The 18578-nt window shown below is 54.1% G+C and overlaps 1 protein-coding gene across 4 annotated transcripts; it reads right to left on the minus strand.

The window, feature by feature from the left end:
- Window positions 1-6122: 6122 nt before the first annotated feature.
- FAM118A (family with sequence similarity 118 member A) lies at window positions 6123-18001 on the minus strand. 4 transcript variants are annotated; one of them, XM_036759159.1, is made up of 9 exons: window positions 17679-18000; window positions 13841-13896; window positions 12993-13245; window positions 11989-12177; window positions 10356-10484; window positions 8218-8503; window positions 7405-7437; window positions 7130-7213; window positions 6123-7003 (listed from the first exon to the last, which is right to left on the minus strand). In XM_036759159.1, exons 2-9 carry the CDS (start codon window positions 13885-13887, stop codon window positions 6984-6986), a joined length of 1041 nt encoding a protein of 346 aa, XP_036615054.1. In that variant the 5' UTR covers window positions 13888-13896; window positions 17679-18000; the 3' UTR covers window positions 6123-6983. The 4 variants fall into 4 exon arrangements, with proteins under 4 accessions (XP_036615054.1, XP_036615052.1, XP_036615053.1 ...); XM_036759157.1 differs by having other exon boundaries at window positions 11989-12210; window positions 17679-17998; XM_036759158.1 differs by having other exon boundaries at window positions 11989-12210; window positions 17675-17998.
- Window positions 18002-18578: the final 577 nt, after the last annotated feature.

Genomic DNA, 18578 nt, shown 5'->3' on the forward strand with positions numbered 1-18578 from the left:
CCATTTGGCTAATTCTGCCTTTCAAGGCATTCTTCTCCTCATTGGCTTTTTGGAGCTCTTTTGTCATTTAAGTTAGTCTGTTTTTTAAGGTGTTGTTTTCTTCAGTATTTTTTTCAGTATTTTTTTGGGTGTCCTTTAGCAAGTCATTGACTTGTTTTTCATGGTTTTCTCGCATCCTTCTCATTTCTGTTCCCAATTTTTCCCCTACTTCTCTAACTTGCTTTTCCAAATCCTTTTTGAGCTCTTCCATGGCCTGGGGCCAGTTCATGTTTTTCTTGGAGGCTTTTGGTGTAGGCTCTTGAACTTTGTTGACTTCTTCTGGCTGTGTGTTTTGGTCTTCTTTGTCACCAAAGAAAGATTCCATAGTGTGAGTCTGAATCTGAGTGCGTTTTCGCTGCCTGGCCATGTCTCCAGCCAACTGCTTGACCCTTGAGTTTTTTGTCGGGGTATGACTGCTTGTAGAGTAGAGAGTACTTTGTTCCAAGCTTGAGGGGATGCACTGTTGTTTTCAGAGGTATTTTTATGCTCTGCCACACCAGCTCTTCTCCCCCAACAACCACCAACCCGGACCTGACTCAGATCTTAAGCAGGCTCTGCACTCCTGCTGAGATCCACCATTTAATTCCTCCCACCAAGTGGGCCTGGGGCCAGAAGCAACTGCAGCTGTAGTTCTGTAGCTGCATCACCCCCGCTGTCTCTGGGGCGGTGGCCAAACCATGAACTGCTATCGCTCTGTCCCCCCCAGCTTTTCCCACTAACCTTCTCTGTTGTTGGTGGTGTTTGTGGGTTGAGAAGTCTGGTAACTGCCACATCTCACAGATTCAGGGCACTAGGGCCTGTTCTACCCGGCTCCTGGTCTGGTTGGTCTGCACCGCCCACACTAGGCTCTGCTCCACTCCGCTCCCAGCTTTGTGCATGATAGACCTTACCCAGCAACCATCCAAGCTGTCCTGGGCTGGAGCCCTGCTTCCCTCTGCTATTTTGTGGGTTCCGCAGTTCTAGAATTTGTTCAGAGCCATTTTTTATAGGTTTTTGGAAGGACCTGGGGGGGGGAGCTCATGCAAGTGCCTGCTTTCCAGCTGCCATCTCGGCTCCGCCACCTCTGACCCATTTTATTAACAGTGATCTACATCACTGTTAATAAACTGCTATCTTGCCCAGGATACTTGCCTCAGTTTACCTTTGTTGCATTTTTGTTCACGGTGTGGGCGGGGGGGAACTCAATTGGGATTTGGGGATGAAGGCCAGGCCCCTGAACAGAGCCCTTCCCTTCTTTGGGGCCCACTGGACAGGAGGCTTTTTCTTCTGTAGGTGCAAGCTGACTCTTCCCATGAAAGCAAAACCTTTTCTGGGTGAGGAGGAAAGTCCCTAGTTGGGGCTAATTTTGTGTTAAAATCTGTGTATACGTTTGGAGGTAATTGGCAGTATGGCCCTGTGACCTATCCAGTGTTGGAAAAGGAAGGTCTCCCCAAATGGAACTGGGAAGATAATCTATGATGCCCTGGAAGGAATTTTATAATTTAGGGTTCTTTTTCCTCAATGAAGATCCCCCCAAATTGGGGATAATCAAAGTGTGCACTCGCCCAAGCCTGAGAACTGAGAGGACCACGTCCTCCCCAGTGGGGTGGAGGGATAAGTCAGCACCTGAGCAAACTGATTCGGCATCGGAGGACTTTGGGGGTTTTCTTCATGTGAGTGCGGAGCAAGCCTCGTCTCCCTGGGGCCTCATCAGCCGGGAGGTTGTGGCAACAGCTACCTGCTTATTTTTGTTCTCACCTGTGGCCATTGCTTTTTAATTCATCCAGGGAAAAATGGTTTCCAGGTCAAAAAACCAGGAAAAAGACGGAGTGCTTGACCTGCCAGGGCATCACCAGGAGGGAGACTCATTGGTTTGGGGTGCGGGAATCTCACAGATTTTGCGTGCCCACATTAAGAATCTCTTTGTTTTATGCCATGGGAGCCAGAACTAGCAAAAGTTGAGTGGCAAAGAAGGCTCCCCCGGGGGCCTCTCCTTGAAGCCTGGGATGAGGAAGAAGGATTCCCCTCTGAGCCAGGTATGAGAAGTAGCAATTAGGTTTTGTGATATCGGTTTAAACGGGGTAAAATTCTGCTGTTGAATTAAGCTGAAAGACTGAAGGTCAGTCATAGCAGGTAAAAACCCCAAGCAGACTGTGGGTATTTCTGGAACGAATTTGCTGATCCTTTAACAGAATTTAAGTATCTGAAGGTATCTTTCCCCTTCCAGAGCTGCCAGTCAGGATTGAAGGCTGGCAGCACAAGCCTTTCAGCCCCTGGGATCTCCCCTGGAGGAGCAACATTCCTAGATTTGATGAGGACCCTGGAGTGGCTATAAACCCTTTCAAGCCACATGTAGAGATAAGGACCCAGTGTGGGAAGACACAGCTGATTAATGATAACCCTACTCTCCATGGGAGAAAGACAAGCTGTCATAGAAACAAATAGGTCAGCTCCTGTGGAGGGGCTGGGATGCCCAAGGATCTCCCCAGTTGACCTTGACAAGGACCCCTTCCCTCCCCCCAGGCCAGGAGCAGGCCAGGTGGTCTTTGCTCCAGGGTATGCAGGGCTGTGGAAGAGTCTTGGGAACTGGAATGAGTTCGAGGCTACAGTGCAAGAAGAAAGGTGAGGACCCAAATCATTGTGATGATGTATGCATGATCAGACCCCATCAACCCACAAGATGCCCTGGCTGGCACCAGATGCCCAGAGGTTGGCTAACATGGCTGCAGCGCAGGAGGCAAAGGGACCCTAAGAATGAAAGGTGGAATGGAACTAGGGGTTCCCAGAGGAAGAACAATGAACCTGAGTCCTCAAACCTTATCCACATTCCTCTCCCTAAAACAGTGGACCCCAATAATCTCAGCTGGGGCTTTAAATGTTGTTGGGCTTCCAGGGAAACCTCGGCATCTTTCTACACTCTCCCCTAACATGGCTTCCATGGGTCCCCCTTCTGTGATAAATCCCCCTATATACCACCTCTTGGGACAAGGAAACCTAGGAAAACTGGGGCTACCATTCCGTGCTTCCCATGTCCTTCCCTCCCAGTACTTAACATTAGGGCCATGTGTTTAAAGCTTTCTTTGCAGTGGCCTTGATGGCGAACGGTCTGAACGTCAGCAATGACCACTGTGAAAAGCAAAAAGTGGTCAAGAAATGCAGTTCTCTTGATCTGGAAATGCTGGGTTGTTGACTCTGTGCACATTGTGAACCGTGAAAAGCAAACAGTTAAGTACAATTTAATTTGGAAAAATGGTTTGAGTCGACTTCTGTCAAGACACAACAGTCTATTAGAGCAGCCCCGGCTTTTGTTAAGCTGTAAACTGGGCTGAAGAACTGAGCACCCCTCACCAACCCCCTGGCCCAGGAGCCCTAAGGTTAGGGTGTAGACCAGGGGACCACATGTGGCCTCGAGGCCTGATTTTGAGTCTCTAACTCTGGGACTTTTATGATGACCATGAACATCTTAATGTCTTTTTGGAGGGGTTGGGCCTGGGAGCAGAAGCACGGCTCTCTCCCCACCTTGGTGGGGCTCTCATCTCCTAAGGAATTTCAAGCAGTGATTCCAGAGGTAAAGTCACCTGGTGCAGGTAAACCAGGGGAAGGTCACCTGAGCTGCCATCCCAGCTTAGGAAGAGCTAAGGAAGCCACTGGCATTTACTAACAACTTCCAGTGCTCAATTCAGACTAAAGAGTCTGGGATGGAGCAGATGAGAGAGAGCTGGGGAGAAGAGGTGTAGGAAGTAAGCAGGAGAAGCTGCCTTGAGGGGCTTCCACCCTTTCGGCCAGGGTGGAGGAACCACAACTTGGTCAGGCCCTAAGAGATTACCAGGAGCTGAGGGTCCCCAGGAGTGGGTTCTCCATCCTGAAACTCTGCCAGAAATTCTGGGGATTTTTAATGTTGCCGTTAAAAGCGCTAAGACCCGGATCCGATTCAGTTGGAACGTGTCCTGCACCTAAATCAGAACATGGCCCAAGTGTGTGCCCTTAGGATAATTGGGAGAAATCAGAACTCAATCCAAGATGGCCACTTTTACATCTTTGGCAGTAGATGAGCTAGTGAACAAAATAAAATAAAAACTGAGATTCACTATGACGCCATTTGGGGGCCTCTACGGGGCACCATAGTGTGCAGAGTACCCGGCCTGGAGTCAGGAAGACTCATCTCCCTGAGTTCAAATCCAGCCTCAGACTCTTTCTAGCTGTGTTACCCTCTGTGCCTCAGTTTCCCCATCTGTACAATGAGCTGGACAAGGAAACGGCAAAGAAAACCCCAAAGGGGTCACAGAGAGTCAGACACGACAGAGAAAGGACTGAACAACATGACACCATTTGTAAAAATACATCCAGATAGACTCTACTCAGCCTCGTTATAAGGGGGATGTGTTCTCCTCGAAGTCAGAATTTACAGTCTGGCATTAAGATGTTGGCCAGGGAAGTGTGTTCCCTGCACCAACAGTCGAATGACTGAGTTTTGCTAACCTGTGATGTGCCTCCAGGATTGTGGGGAGGGCTGTGGGAGATGGTAAAGGGCCTAGGACAGTTCACTGTTAGACACACTGCTAGAGAAGCCGGCTCTGTTTTGTCCTCTTGGTTACAGATTTAGCTATTAAAAGGCTGATATACATTTAAAACCACTTCTGCAAATCTGGTGTGGTGAGGTTCCCTGTGAAGAGTGGCTCCCCAAGAGCTTGCCAGCCTGCCAACAGCACAGAGCTCTGTCCTGGGGCCTGAAGCCCACCCACCTTCCAGGGCCTGGGCCCCACCCCACATCAAGCACCAAGACCAGCCATTGAGATTCCACTGGGACTCCTAACCTGCAAACTGGGACACTGGATAAGCTCCAGACCAAAGCCTTCAGAGCCCTTGGGCCTGCTGTTCAGTCCTTTGTTGTCTGGTCCCATGGGCTCTTCCTGACCCCTTGTTTTCCATTTCTTTCTCCAGCTCATTTGACAGATGAGGAAACTGAGGCAAACAGGGTTAAGCAACTTGCCCAGAGTCACTCAGCTAAGCGTCTGAGGGCAGATTCGAATTTGGGTCTTCCTGACTGCAGGCCCAATGCTCTTTGCCACTCTGGAGCCAAAAAACCTAGTACCCTCAAAACCCTCAGCAATGGCCATGATACTTAGCCCGGCATCCTCTGGGCTAACCTGGCAATGAGAGTTGGCCAAGAGGGTGCTGAAGGCCAACGCTGTCAGAAAAAGCCCTCTTCTCATCTGTGTGAGTCTGAGAAGGCTGAAGTCCAAGTTGACCCATCAGCTGCCCAGAAACCGGCTTCCACCTTAATCTACTCGCAACCTCTCTGTAAAGGCCGTTCTGACCCTTGTAGCTATGCCTCTCACCTCCTGGAGGCTGGAAGCCAGGGGGCCCTGCCCAAGGGGAGGGAGGCCTGGCCTCAGGCCTCTGACCCTGACACCCTCCCCCACCCATCACCTCATACCCCGACAAAGCACAGCGCATCGTAGCTGCCTGTGGATCCATCTGTGAGTGGCTGTGTGGCTATCTTGGGGACTTCATTCAGGGAAGTCTCAACTCTCCTCCTTCCAAGAGCAGGAATAAGCAGATTAGTGGGAATGCCATGTGGCCAGTGGTTTATGAGGGCAGCAGCCCCAATGGGAGGCCAGCCACTCTGGGGACAGGCATCCTGACTCAGTCTCCCCAGCATGGCATTTCCTCAAACAGAAAGGTTTCCCGCCTGGATGGGCTTTCTGTCCCTGCAATTGGCCGCCCACATGACCCGCCAAGCTGGGGCCTCAAGGAAGGAGCAAAGGGAGAATGAAAAGCAATATCATGCTCCAGTATTTCCTTCATCATCAGCATCATCCACTCTCCTTCCTCTTCTTGGGCAGTGGGGCTGCAACTGCAGCCCCTATCGTGGGGGAGCATGGGGCCCTTGGCCGTGGGCTTGTGCCCCCAGGCCCCTCAGGGTCAGTGGTGATAAGTCCCTCAGGAAGGGTTCCCAGAGCCCCACCCCACAGGGCTGCTCCTCTGGGTGGCAGGGCTCCTTCTGCATGGGGAGGCTCCTTCTCTCCCCACCTTTACAGATGCCGGCCTCACACCCCAAGGCAGCCCTCTAGGATGGACCCAGGCAAGAGAAGAGAAGCATTGACTAGCCATGGCACCAAGCTCATTCAGGCTTTATTTTACTGACCAGAGACATGGAGGACCACCCCTCCAAAGAAGAAATGACCTAGATTCCACTTCCTGGCTTCCCTGGGGGCTGTCCCAGTGACTAGGAGGCAGCCTCCCTAGAGTGTAAGAGGTGAAGGTACCAGGCCAGGTGCCCTCCAGCCACGGGCAGGGCACTGCTGATGTCAATCGAGGCCTGCCCAGTTAAGAGTGGAGCAGGCCCCTGGCAAAGTTCTGCTTACACCACCTGACCCCAGGCCACCCGGGCCCCTCCTCCAGCCAATCCTCATGCCTCTGGGCCAAGTCTTGGAGTACAAAGGAGTGTAACATCCTGAGGGTCCCCCCCGGGCTACTTTAGGGGGTACAGAGCTGCTCTGCTGCTGCCAAGGAAGCCCCCCCACTCCCTGCAGCCCCAAGCCCTTCTTGTTCTAGTTCACAAAACAAACTGCTTTCTAACATGTTTGTGCCCCAGGAGCTGCCCCAAGGTGAGGGGCTCGAGTTTCCTCATTCCTTGGCACCCTGGGGTGGGGGTGGGGTCACAATGCAGTTCTGCCATCTCCCCCACCCCCTTTAAAAAGGGTCTTCACAAACAGGGAGGCCAATTGGACTTTATCCCTGAGCTGGTTGGGAGGGTCCTTTCCCAGTATACCTGAAATGTAAAAATGTCAATCCCTAGTAGTTCTGTGCAAAGGCCCCACTCTGCCCCACCCTGGGCCACGCCCCTCTGGGTTCTCTTGGGGCTTCCCTCAGGTGTCAGTGTCTGAGTGGGGGTCCTGGGGCCAGCACTGGTTGCTTAGAGGTTACTTTTCCAGGCGCAGGTCTCAGGGGTCTCCAGGATCTCAAGACCCTCCAGAGTCATCTGTCAAAGACACACAGCAAACACTGGACTCAGGGGCCAGGCCCAGCTAGCCCCTGAGGGCAGGTCCACTCGGCCACACAACCCCCTCCACCCCCACAGCGCAGCCCCCTCCCCCAGAATACAGACCTGGATCAGACTGTCGGATTCTTTTGGGAACTTCGAGGCTGTCGTCTCCCAGCTTCCTCTTGGCGCAGTCCTGGCAGGCATTGCCTGGGGGCATAGACACAGACCCCATCCCATGAGAAGAATCATGGGACGGAGCTCAAAGGGGCCCCAGACCCTTCGAACACGGCTCCAGCCAGCCTCCAGAGGGCCAGGCCCCTTGTGGGGTGGCAGAGGGGCTTCACCCGTCCCCCCAGGTCCGATGTCCCCCCACCCCAGGCCAGAGGGATGGTCTTTACCTAACAGTGTTGTACTGTCCACTCGGTCAGCATCTATGAGTGAGAAGAAATATCCCGTGAGCCACAGGGAGTGGTTCCCCATTCATCTGCAGCCCCCCACCATCAGGACCCAGCCCAAGGCACTGCCTGGGCACAAGTCTGTTCTCTCAGGGAGTGAGCCTGAGGCAACTGATCAGCCAGCACTAGTTAGGCACCCCAGGTGTTGGGGCCTTCAGACAAATTTACACAAATCCTTTTATTCAGGGTTAGCCTCTGACCTAGCCCAAGGCCTGGGCTCACCCAGTTGGCTCTGTCCATTTCTCTCCTGGTTCTGATTTGGTTTGTGTCATTTGAGGGAAGGGAGGGAGCAGAGCTTTACGCTTCCAGTGCATCTTGGGATGTCAATTGTCTAAGCCCCATACCCCAACTCCCCCCACCCCCCACCAATTAAACTTCAAACTGACAACTGGTAGGACAAGCTTGGGCTACAGAGCCCTTGCAGTGACAACGCGATGGTGGGAATAACGTTATCAATGTGGCACTCGAGGACCCAGGCCAAGCCCTCTTAACATCCTGCATCATCGTACATCAAGACCACAAGAAACCACGTTCTCCCTGACACCGGTTACCCCCAGCCCTCCTCCCAGCCTCCTGAGTTTGCGGACGGCCACTGCACAACTCCCCAAAGGTGAGCTCGACCGTTGAGCCATCAGCTGTCCTGGTCCTACAGGCCCTCCTTGCCCCCCAGGCCGATTCCAGGGGCCCCAGGTCTTCGTGACCGTACCCTGGAGCCCCGGCTTCACAGACACACACAGACACAGCCTCCGTGGGCACCTGGACTTCGCTGTTTGCAGATCTGGGCAGCGAGGTCCTGCACATATTCTGGGAAGTGGTCAAAGCAATCCCCGTAGGAGACGACTTTAATGCCATGCAGAAGCATGTCGGCCTGGTGCTTGAAAAAGTGGTCTTCGTTCTCCTTGAGCACTACCATGAAGTGCTCCAAATCCACCTTGTCCTGCACAGAGTACAGGAAAAGGGCCTGGAATATCTGGTCCCTCAGTGTCTCACCACAGCCCACAAACAGAAAGGATTTGGTCCGGTACAGGTTCTGCAGAACTTCCTGGGAGGAAACAGAAGCAGCGAGAGCTTGTGCCTGACCTCCCTCCTGCTTCCAGGGTTTAAAGGCCTTTATAACCTAACCCCACCACTAACAAGCCCCTCCAGCTCATCTCCAGGCTCTCTCTGGCCGTCCCCCAGGCCTGGCAGGCTCTCCCTCCTCTGCTGACCACTGCCCTCCCTGGCTTCCTTCCAGTCCCAATTAAAATCCCACCTGCTACAGGAAGCCTTTCCCAGACCCTCTTAATGCTAGGGCCTTCCCTCGGTTCATTAGTTCCTGTTTGTCAGTATTTAACTGATTTGCATGCTGTCTCCCCCATTAGACTGTAAGCTGCTTAAAGGCAGGGACTGTCATTTGCCTCTTTATGTATCCCCGGTGATTAGCAGAGTGCCAAGCACATAGAAGGCACTTAATAAATGCTGACTGAAGAAATTAATAAGGCAGACTGAGCCTCGCTGGCCACCAGGCTAGGTAAATCCCGGCCACTTCACCAAGCAACAGGCCTTCTCCTAAAGCCCCAAGTGAGCATACACACATCCCCCCAATCCTGGGGACTCAGGGCTGCCTCCTCTGTTAAATGAGCCAAGGCCTCTTCCAGCTCCAGCCTGCTCTCCCTCTGCAACTAGGGAATTTCAGCCTTGTGTCATTCTCTACTGACTGCTTTATGTACTCATCACAAAGGCCAAAGGAAGGCCACCTCCTCCTGAAGAGGGATCGGCTACATCCTTGGTCTCACAGCACAGTGCCCGGCTCACAGTAGGCACTTTAGAAATGCCTGCTAACTCTGTTATCTGCAAAGCCACATAATCTGGCTTTCACTGTTGGTGGTCTGGGTCTCTAAAGCCAAATCAGTAAGTGAAAGATGTTTCCACCCATTCAATAGGCTTCAGGTGGGGCCAACAAAGGGAGCCTGATTGGAGAAAGGCCCACACCCTTTCACTAACTAGAAGTGAGGCCCCAGGCTAGTTAGCAAACTAGTTTGCAAGTTTATGAGAGGTGTGAAGCCCTCAGGGCCCTAAGGAGAGTTGTGAAGACCAGAGCCAATGGTATGTAAGCTCGGTTCTACTGTATAAAAAGAGAGCCCACAACTGAGAGCGGCAGAACTGGGAGCAGTGCAGCAGAAACAAGAGAGAGTTGAGGAAATCAAGGAACTGGAAGTCAGCAGGGCTGCAGGAGAGAGTGCTGAGTGGAGAGTTAGGATTTGTGAGTGATCTTTCTATACGAAGGCCCTAGCATCGAGGGGAAGCTACAGGATAGCTTGGCTCCTTGCTATAATATTTCATTATAATTTCCTTGTTACTACAGTGAGGTGGGCTTATCAAATGATATCAAATTGGGGGCATTGGTCCTTGGATCTGATCCTCTGGAGTCTAAATACTTGTTATACTTCCTCTGCCTTCTACCTAGAGAACTCCTTATACTTCTCAATTCCGAACCACTCAGGCATGTCCATGGCCCTCTCTGAGGTCATGAATTTTGCCTTATTGCTACAGGGTCAAAGTCATCCAAAGCTAATTGGCTTCATTATACTCGTCCCTAAAACTCATCCCAAAGACCTACGTAGTTAACAAATTTCTAGGACCTACTCAGGCATACATTCTTGGGGTCTTTAAAGTACTCTTGGCAGGGTTTTCATTTGACCTGTTTTTGAGAATCTTAAGGATTTGGAGGAGAAGGAGGAGGAAGAGGACTCACTCAGAAAACAGGAGGCTGTCAGACAAACCCACCAGAAAATCCTCATTTTCTGGATCTAGGGGTGGCTTAGAAATGGCCAAAACCCTGCCGATCACAGGAACTCTGCAGTCCCCAGGTCATGTGGTTGGTGAAAGCTAACACAAGCAAGAGCCTCTCATACCATTACTTCAGGGTCCTGGGTCACATCTTTATATCCTGAAGGATCCAAAACCATCCCGCAGGGATCTGTGTATAAGCCATGAATATGAAGGACTCCATACTTCATGTGCCCTCTGGCCCACTGGAGAACCTGCCAAAAGAAGTCCAGGTTGAATCTCTGTCCCAACTCAGAACAGAAACTCCCCAGGGATCTCACCAGAACCCAGACTCTTATCTTCTGTCCTGACCTCTACTAGAAAGAAGACGCACTGAGTTTGCTTAGGGATGCTTCCCTGCTAAATGTTCTTGGGGTGCCAGGGTACCCCAGAATCACAGGCCTGAGACTTGGCATGAACAAGCAAACTCTCCACAGCATCTCCCCAGAAGACCTCCGGGCACGCCTCCTGGGGTTGGGGCTCTGAGCTGTCCCACAGTATTCTGCCCTCCCTTTGGGGACCAGCTCATGGAATCAGGGGGAGTACGAGGGATTTCAGTGACACCAACAAGCCCTCAGCCCCCTCACCAGCCACAAGACCCGGAACAAGTCACCTGTTCTGGCCTGTTTCCTCTCTTGATGGAGAGGAATTGCTCCATGGCCTACTTCAGATGCCTCCCTGGAGGGGCCAGCAATCCTAACTAGCTACATGACAAGCAGGCATCTCCCCACCTGTACAACAGATACAACCCTTACAAACACCAAGTAGCCAGTGAATGGTCGAGTACCAAGACATATGCCCAGCTCTTGCCAGGATCCCAAGGCAGAAGGCAGCCATGGCCCCCATGATGGGCCCATCCTCATCCCTCCTATCAGACTGGAAGCTTCCTGAGGACAAGGCCCATTTTGGCCTTTCTCTGAATACCCAGTGCCTAGCATAGGGCCTGGCACATGACTTGGCATGACCACAAGCATACCCAATTCCCTGGGAGAAGGCAACACAAACCACCATTTGGGGCAAATCTACTTTCCCAGTTGTTTCTCCTCACATTCCATGTCACAGTATGTACCAGGGGTGGGGAGCCTATGGCCTTGAGGCCACATGTGGCATTCTAGGTCCTCGGGTGTGGCCTTCTGAGTCCACATTTTATAGAACAAATCCCGTTATGAAGGGGGTTTGTTCTGTGAAGTTTGGATTCAGTTGAAGGGCTGTTCTTGAGGACCTAGAGGGCCATGCGCGGCCTCAAGGCGACAGGTTCTCCACCCTGGTATATGCTTAGTCACCAGATTCTTTGTTAAACTGCTGTTTTTTTAAAGATACACATTGATGATAGAAGACCTCTGGATTTCATGGTCTTGTACAGGCCAGTACAAGGCTGGCCCAAGAAGGAAGAAAAGAAGGCTCTTGGGAAATGTCACTAGCTGGGGGTGGAGGGGTCTGCCTATTTCTGGCTCCAGACCAGGCTTGATTATGACTCTCCAGTAACATCAGGGGGACCAACTGCCAAGCCAGGACACCTGGTTCCTCATCTGGCTCTGCTTCTAAGCTGCTCTGGCAAGTTGTGCCATGGGCTTCTCCTCTCCGGGTCTGTATCCTCCTCTGTAACAGGAGTGCGGAAGTCCAAGGAAAGGAACAAACTGCCCAGAGAGGTGGAGCCCTTCTCTGCCAACAGCAGCCAGAGCACACACCCCGAACAGCGCAGAGCGTGCTCTTCCCTACCTTGGTTTTATCTTTCAGATCTAAGGATTCCATCGGCTTGTTCTGCTGCTGGCCAAAGATCTCTAGCAAGTTGTCATAGTTGGTGGTGAGGACCATGGTTCCCCGCTCCATGAGGCTAAGGATAGACTGCAGCACTGTGGGGTTCTGGATATGCTGTTCCAAATTGTCAAAGACTTCCATTAAACAGTCCTGGAAGAAGTTGGGCTTGGTGTCACCTGTGCGCTGTGAAGGCAAAACCATGCTGCTCTGTGACTGAGTGCACCCAAAGGCCCCTCTGCCTTCAGGGCCGGCCAGCGAAGGCCAAGGGATTTATCCCGGGTCACCCAACTCAGGGGCACATCTTGGATGTGATTCTAAATCCCCAATTCCCTGGCATCCCAGAATCTTTTATCAGCCTTCAGGTTACATTCAGTAGAGAGCCTCTGTGAACCCTGCACCAGGCCAGGAACAGCACGCTGGCATTTTGGGTTAGGGAGGCAAGGCAGCTCCTGTGAGGCTCCCTGCACAGTGGAAGCTGAGCACGGGCCCCAGGGAGCAGCAGAGCTAGAATTCCAGCTCATGGCTTTGAAGAGCAGCAGCCCATGCTCCCCATAAGAGGGGTTTTGTTTTGGAAGTGTTTTCTTCACTGACGAGAGGCAGCCTCACATAGCACCTATAGAGAAGGTCAGAGAGTGCAGGAGACCAGGGCTTGTGTCCCTACTCTGACCCTGGACAAGTCACTGACCTTTCCCATGCCCCAAGCATCTAAGACCATGCTGTGGACCTGCATCAGTAAAGTGAGTTTCATCAGTGAGAGTTCCCTAAACACCAATGAAATCCCTGATCCCAGGCCGATTCTCGTCCTGACCCTGATGCAGAAAACCAGAAATGCCTCCACGAGGTAAAGAGCTGAGGGCAGGAGAAGGGGCTACGCCACGCATAGGCTGCCGGGCACTTTACCCATGCTCTCTCACCGGAGCCTCAAGCACCACAGGCCAATGCAGCCTCCCGGGCTGGAACCTTACCGGTGACATCTTTCGGATCAGGTCATGAGCGACCACAAGCAAGTCCCGATCTTTCATCACTTTCTTCCGGAATTCTGCCACGTCTCCTGGATGCAGGACCTCTAGCTGCTCTGCCGCTTCCAGGACAGCTTCAATGCAGCTCCTCCAGGAGCAGAGGGCGCGGATGCCAGGGGCCACAGCGGCACTGACCCCTGTGCCAATGACCAGCAAGAGGTCATGGGGCTGCTTCCTTATTAGACTTTTTAAAAACTTCCTGGAGGGAAAAGAAGAATAGTCAGAGGCAGCCCATGTTGATGACTGACAGCCAGCACAGGTTCATCATCCCTCCCTCACGCTAGGGGTGCCAGGCCTGCTCCTAGCTCTACCATAAGGTTGTCAGCCCCTCCTCCCTGACAGCTCTGCACCTGGCACTGCCATATCTCCAAGAAGGAGCGGCGTGTGGTAAAAGAAAAGATGAAAAAATCAGTGGTAGCAATTGCTGACCCTGAAACACTTGCTCAGAACAGACCACACCAACCAAAGGAGTCTCATTCAGAAGGGTCCTGTCCAAAAGCCAGGGGAAGCTTCCTACCCTGCCCAGCCCACCTTCCTTTCCTCACACCTCTCTCCACCCCGTAAGGCCTTCTCTCTGGGAGGCAAAAGGAAAGGCTGGCTGGCTCACCGAGCAGACTCGGGGCCTCACTAGCGGTGACTCAACAGGAATGTTTCTTCCAAAATCAACAGTGGCTGGAGGCAGGTACTCCATGGAAAGGCCTTTCAACTGCTTCTTACCATGGAATGAGGCTCTGGGCCTTCTCAAGGGCAACAGGGCCATAGAGGAGGCCGAGACAAGGGCTCTCATCTCTTACCTGGATTTCTGTTCACTTCTATTTGTTGTCTTTTCTGCTGAATCCATCTGTAAATCCTGTGATAAAAGAAAAACCCATCAGAAGCTCAGCTGATGTCAGAGTCCTCACTCCTGAGGAGTCCAGGAATGACTCCCAGTGGTTAAAAGGAACAATTAGGTCTCTGTTAAGTACTAACCCTCAAAGTACCTCACACGCACGTGCTCGCATGTACACACACACAGGAGACAGACACAAATGGAAGCAGTCCCACCCCGTCTCACAGCTTATGTTTTTCCCCCACTTAATAGTATTTTATTTTTTTCCAATTACATGTGAAGATTGTTTTCAACATTCACTTTTATAACATTTTGAGTTCCAAATTCTTCCTCCCTTCCTCCTCTCTCTTCTCCCCAAGAGGACAAACAATCTGATACAGGTTATGCGTGTACAATCATGTTAAACATATTTCCACATTAGTCATGTTGTGAAAGAAGAACCGGAACAAAAGAGAAGGAAAAGTGAAGATGGCGCACTTTGACATGCATTCAGACCCCACAGCTCCTTCTCTGGATGTGGGTGATTCCGAGAAGGTTCCAGGGACCCAAAGAGCAGAGTCAAGTGACCATGCTGGAGGGGCTGACTTTCACCCCCATGTTTCTACACCAAACTGTATGCCACCTTCTGGTCCTCATGATGCCAGAGAGATGGGAGGATATAAGATTTGGGCATCTTGATTATTGGATTAAAAACAATCATTTGCCTCAGAGATCAATCCAGCTTTTAGAGGCTCTCTCCCAGCATAAGAGGTTTTGGTAGATGAGGTGTCATCAAGGGATCCTCTGATGCAAGGAAGAAAGGGAGGAAGGGAGGGAGGGAGGAAGGGAGGAAGGAAGGGAGGGAGGGAGGGAGGGAGGGAGGGAGGGAGGGAGGAAGGAAGGAAGGAAGGAAGGAAGGAAAGAAGGAAGGAAGGAAGGAAAGAAGGAAGGGAGGAATCAGGTGTCATCAAGGGATCCTCTGATACAAAAAAACGGTATGGTGGATGTCCCCCTCACTCGTCTCCAGACTGCACCCCAAGGACCTTCTCTGCTATGCCCCAGAAGCCTCCCTGCTCACTCCATCCTGAGGGCTTTTCACACTGAAGTATCTCCTGGGCCAGTTCCTCAGGTTGGCCTCCATTTAAGGAAGGGGCCCTTAAGCTGGGCCAAATGCATCTTCATCACTCTCCAGGCTTCGCTCCTGGCCCTCCTGGTCCTGCAGAGGCATCACCCACCCTGCCCCCTTTCCTGCTTCCTTTGGCATGCAGTCTTCCCGGTGGCCTTACTGTCTACACAGCATCCAGCACACAGCAGCTGCCGGTGCTGCTTGTCCTTTCTTCTAGAAGAGGACCATGACATCAGGGAGGTGATACCTTGACATGCAGGTGAGCTGGATTTAAGTGAGTCAGGGCTGTGTGGAGTCACCAGCCTCACTTTGTCCAAGATATGGATCAGGATGACTGGAGATGGCCCAGGTTGCAGTGGAGACCTCAGCCTTTCAAGCTAAGGTCTTTAAAGGTCTCAGTTTGACTAAGCCCCCATTCAGTGATTAAGGCTTAACAAAAGTGAGGCGAAGAATGGCCTCTTTGAAAAACAAAAATCAGGGAGGGGAAGACCCTCAGGGTTTCTGGCCCAAACAGAAACAATTGCTATTTACACTCATTCTGAGCCAAGGAAGGTGTGGTCTGGGACCAGAGTGATTGGGGTAAAGGCTGGTCTTTAAGAGAAAGAATCAAAACAAAAGGAAAGAAGTTTCAGAGATTAAAATTTACATTCCTTTTGGGCAGAGCACAGGCAGGTAAGGGTGTGACACCCTATGTGGAGAGAGAAGGAAGGGAGGAAGGGAGGAAGAGAGGGAGGGAAGGAGGGAAGAAGGAAGGGAGGGAGGAAAGGAGAGAGGGAGGTAGGAAAGGAGAGAGGGAGGGAGGGAAGAAGGAAGGGAGGGAGGAAAGGAGAGAGGGAGGGAGGGAAGAAGGAAGGAAGGGAGGGAGGAAAGGAGAGAGGGAAGGAGGGAAGAAGGAAGAGAGGGAGGGAGGGAAGAAGGAAGGAAGGGAGGGAGGAAGGAAAGGAGAGAGGGAGGGAGGGAAGAAGGAAGAGAGGGAGGGAGGGAAGAAGGAAGAGAGGGAGAGAGGGAGGGAGGAAGGGAGGGAGAAAGGAAGGAGGAGAGGGAGGAAGGGAGGGAGGAAGAAAGAGAGGGAGGGAGGGAGGAAAGGAGGAAGGAAGGGAGAGAGGGAGGAAGGAAGGGAGGGAGGGAGGAAGGGAGAGAGGGAGGGAGGGAGAGAGGGAGGGAGGGAGGAAGGGAGGAAGAGAGGGAGGAAAGGAGGAAGAAAAGGAGAGAGGAAGGGAGGGAGGAAGGGAGGGAGGGAAGAAGGAAGAGAGGGAGGGAGGAAGGGAGGGAGGGAGGGAGGAAGGGAGGGAGGGAGGAAAGGAGAGAGGGAGGGAGGGAAGAAGGAAGGAAGGGAGGGAGGAAAGGAGAGAGGGAGGGAGGGAAGAAGGAAGGAAGGGAGGGAGGAAAAGAGGGAGGGAGGGAAGAAGGAAGGGAGGGAGGAAAGGAGAGAGGGAGGGAGGGAAGAAGGAAGGAAGGGAGGGAGGAAAGGAGAGAGGGAGGGAGGGAAGAAGGAAGAGAGGGAGGGAGGGAAGAAGGAAGAGAGGGAGAGAGGGAGGGAGGAAGGGAGGGAGAAAGGAAGGAGGAGAGGGAGGAAGGGAGGGAGGAAGAAAGAGAGGGAGGGAGGAAAGGAGGAAGGAAGGGAGAGAGAGAGGAAGGAAGGGAGGAAGGGAGAGAGGGAGGGAGGGAGGAAGGGAGGAAGAGAGGGAGGAAAGGAGGAAGAAAAGGAGAGAGGAAGGGAGGGAGGAAAGGAGGGAGGAAGGGAGGGAGGAAAGGAGGGAGGAAGGGAGGGAGGGAGGAAGGGAGGGAGGGAGGGAGGAAAGGAGGGAGGAAGGGAGGGAGGGAAGAAGGAAGAGAGGGAGGGAGGAAGGGAGGGAGGGAGGAAAGGAGGGAGGAAGGGAGGGAGGAAAGGAGGAAGGAAGGGAGGGAGGAAGAGAGGGAGGGGAGGGAGGGAGGGAGGGAGGGAGGAAGTCGTGTTGCCCGCACGAGCCTCGCTGCGTCCCGTCCCGAGGAGCCGCCTGGTGCCCTGGCCAGACCCCGGTGCAGAGCGCACAGCTGCTACCTGGGCCAGAAGCGTCTCCAGGTGCCCGGGCATCCAGCAGAGCACCCAGCGGCCCCGGGTCCCAGGCCGGTGTCTCTGCGGCCCGACAGCAGGATCAAGGTGGGCAGAGAAGGCTGCACGACCCCCCCATTGATACCTGTGCGGGGGGGGGGGGGGGGGGAGCGGTGCCTGGGGCGGGAAGGAAGCCCCTCCCCGGGGAAGGGAGACCGGACCCCCAGGGCCCGAAGCTAGACCCTCCCGGGTCTGTTCTTCCTACGCCCCTCCCCCCAGGGGCGCGGCACTCCGCCTGCAGCCCCCCCTTTCTGAGCCCCCAGCCCCGCTGCGTGGGGAACCCCCCTACCCCAAGGGCTCAAGCCCCTCCTTCAGACAGGTAAACTGAGGCTTCCTGGGTGCATCTGACGCCACACCAGAGCTGGGGAGGAGGGGGAAGCCTAGGATCCGCCCCACCCCGTAATGGCCTGCCTCAGTTTCCCCGCCCATAAAATGGGGGCAATAACAGAACTTCCGGGGGGACCACCAAGATGGGGGGAGGGGCATGAGACCCCCCCCCCCGCGAGGGGGGAGGGGGAGGCGATGGAGGGAGGGGCTCCTCGGGGCTCTGCGTCATTAAGAGGGAGGGGAAGGCGCTGCTGAGGGGAGGTCCCAGTCCTTACTCACTGTGGGTGGGCGGTCACGGGGCCCCGGGGCAGGGCCCGGCCGGCGGCCCCCTCAGCACCGGGGCGGTAGTGGCGGCAGCTCCTCCTCCTCCTCTTCTTCCTCCTCCTCCTCTGGGAGTCGGCGACCCAGGCCCCGCATCCGCCGCCTCCGACCGGGGGAGGGGCGGGGGCGGGGGCAGCGCGCGCGGCTCAGGGTTCCGCGCAGGCGCACTCCTCTGCCGGGGGGCCGAGGCGAGCGCTCGGGGACCACCACGCGCAGGCGCGACCCCCTCTCTCGAAAAAGACCGTTAGGCGGGGAAGGCGGGCTGGGGGTGGGGGGGTCACCGTGACGCGCAGGCGCGAACTCAGAGCCCAAGCCGAGACGGGGCACCAGACAGGGAAGGAGAAGAGATGCGTGCGCGCGCACTCGCAGCGACCGGCAGGGAAAACGTTAGCCGGCGCAGGCACGCGCCCATTTATTCGGCACTCCCGCCCACGCGCAGGCGCGGGACGAGACTCGTCCCTCCGTCCCTCCCTCCCTCCCCCCCCCCCTTCCCGCGCAGGCGCGACCGGAATGTGTATCTGACCCCGGAAGTTAGGAGGGAAGTGACACTCGGCCTCCGCAAACACTCGCTTACCGGTGCGCTCGTCAAGCTTTCCGGCGGGACTCTTGCTCCACGCGCTGGAAAGTTCCGGTTTCTCCCTTCTCCTCTCCTTCAGGCAGCCTTCAGGTCTGACCCAAGATTGGCCCCGCGTCCCCGCAGACATGCGCGCGCCGTCACAATCACTGACGCACAGCGGGGGTACTGGAAACCACCGCTGCCCTCCAGGGGCTTCTACTGTATCCAGGCGGGGAGGCGGAGGGTGTACGCAAGCGCCCTGGGCAGGTGTCGGGGTTGAGCCGGGGCTGCAGGGGAAGGCC

Source organism: Trichosurus vulpecula, chromosome 5, assembly GCF_011100635.1.
Source record: "Trichosurus vulpecula isolate mTriVul1 chromosome 5, mTriVul1.pri, whole genome shotgun sequence".
Lineage (NCBI taxonomy): Eukaryota > Metazoa > Chordata > Mammalia > Diprotodontia > Phalangeridae > Trichosurus > Trichosurus vulpecula.

What these genes read in the sequence shown, in the direction of transcription:
- FAM118A (XM_036759157.1), bottom strand. Translation starts at nt 13,887, where the DNA reads ATGGATTCAGCAGAAAAGACAACAAATAGAAGTGAACAGAAATCCAG. An exon ending in CCCAGGACCCTGAAGTAATG is followed by an intron (nt 8,504 to 10,355) that starts GTATGAGAGGCT and finishes GTTTCCTCCCAG; the next exon opens with GAAGTTCTGCAGAACCTGTA. An exon ending in CTGCAAACAGCGAAGTCCAG is followed by an intron (nt 7,438 to 8,217) that starts GTGCCCACGGAG and finishes TCTCACTCATAG; the next exon opens with ATGCTGACCGAGTGGACAGT.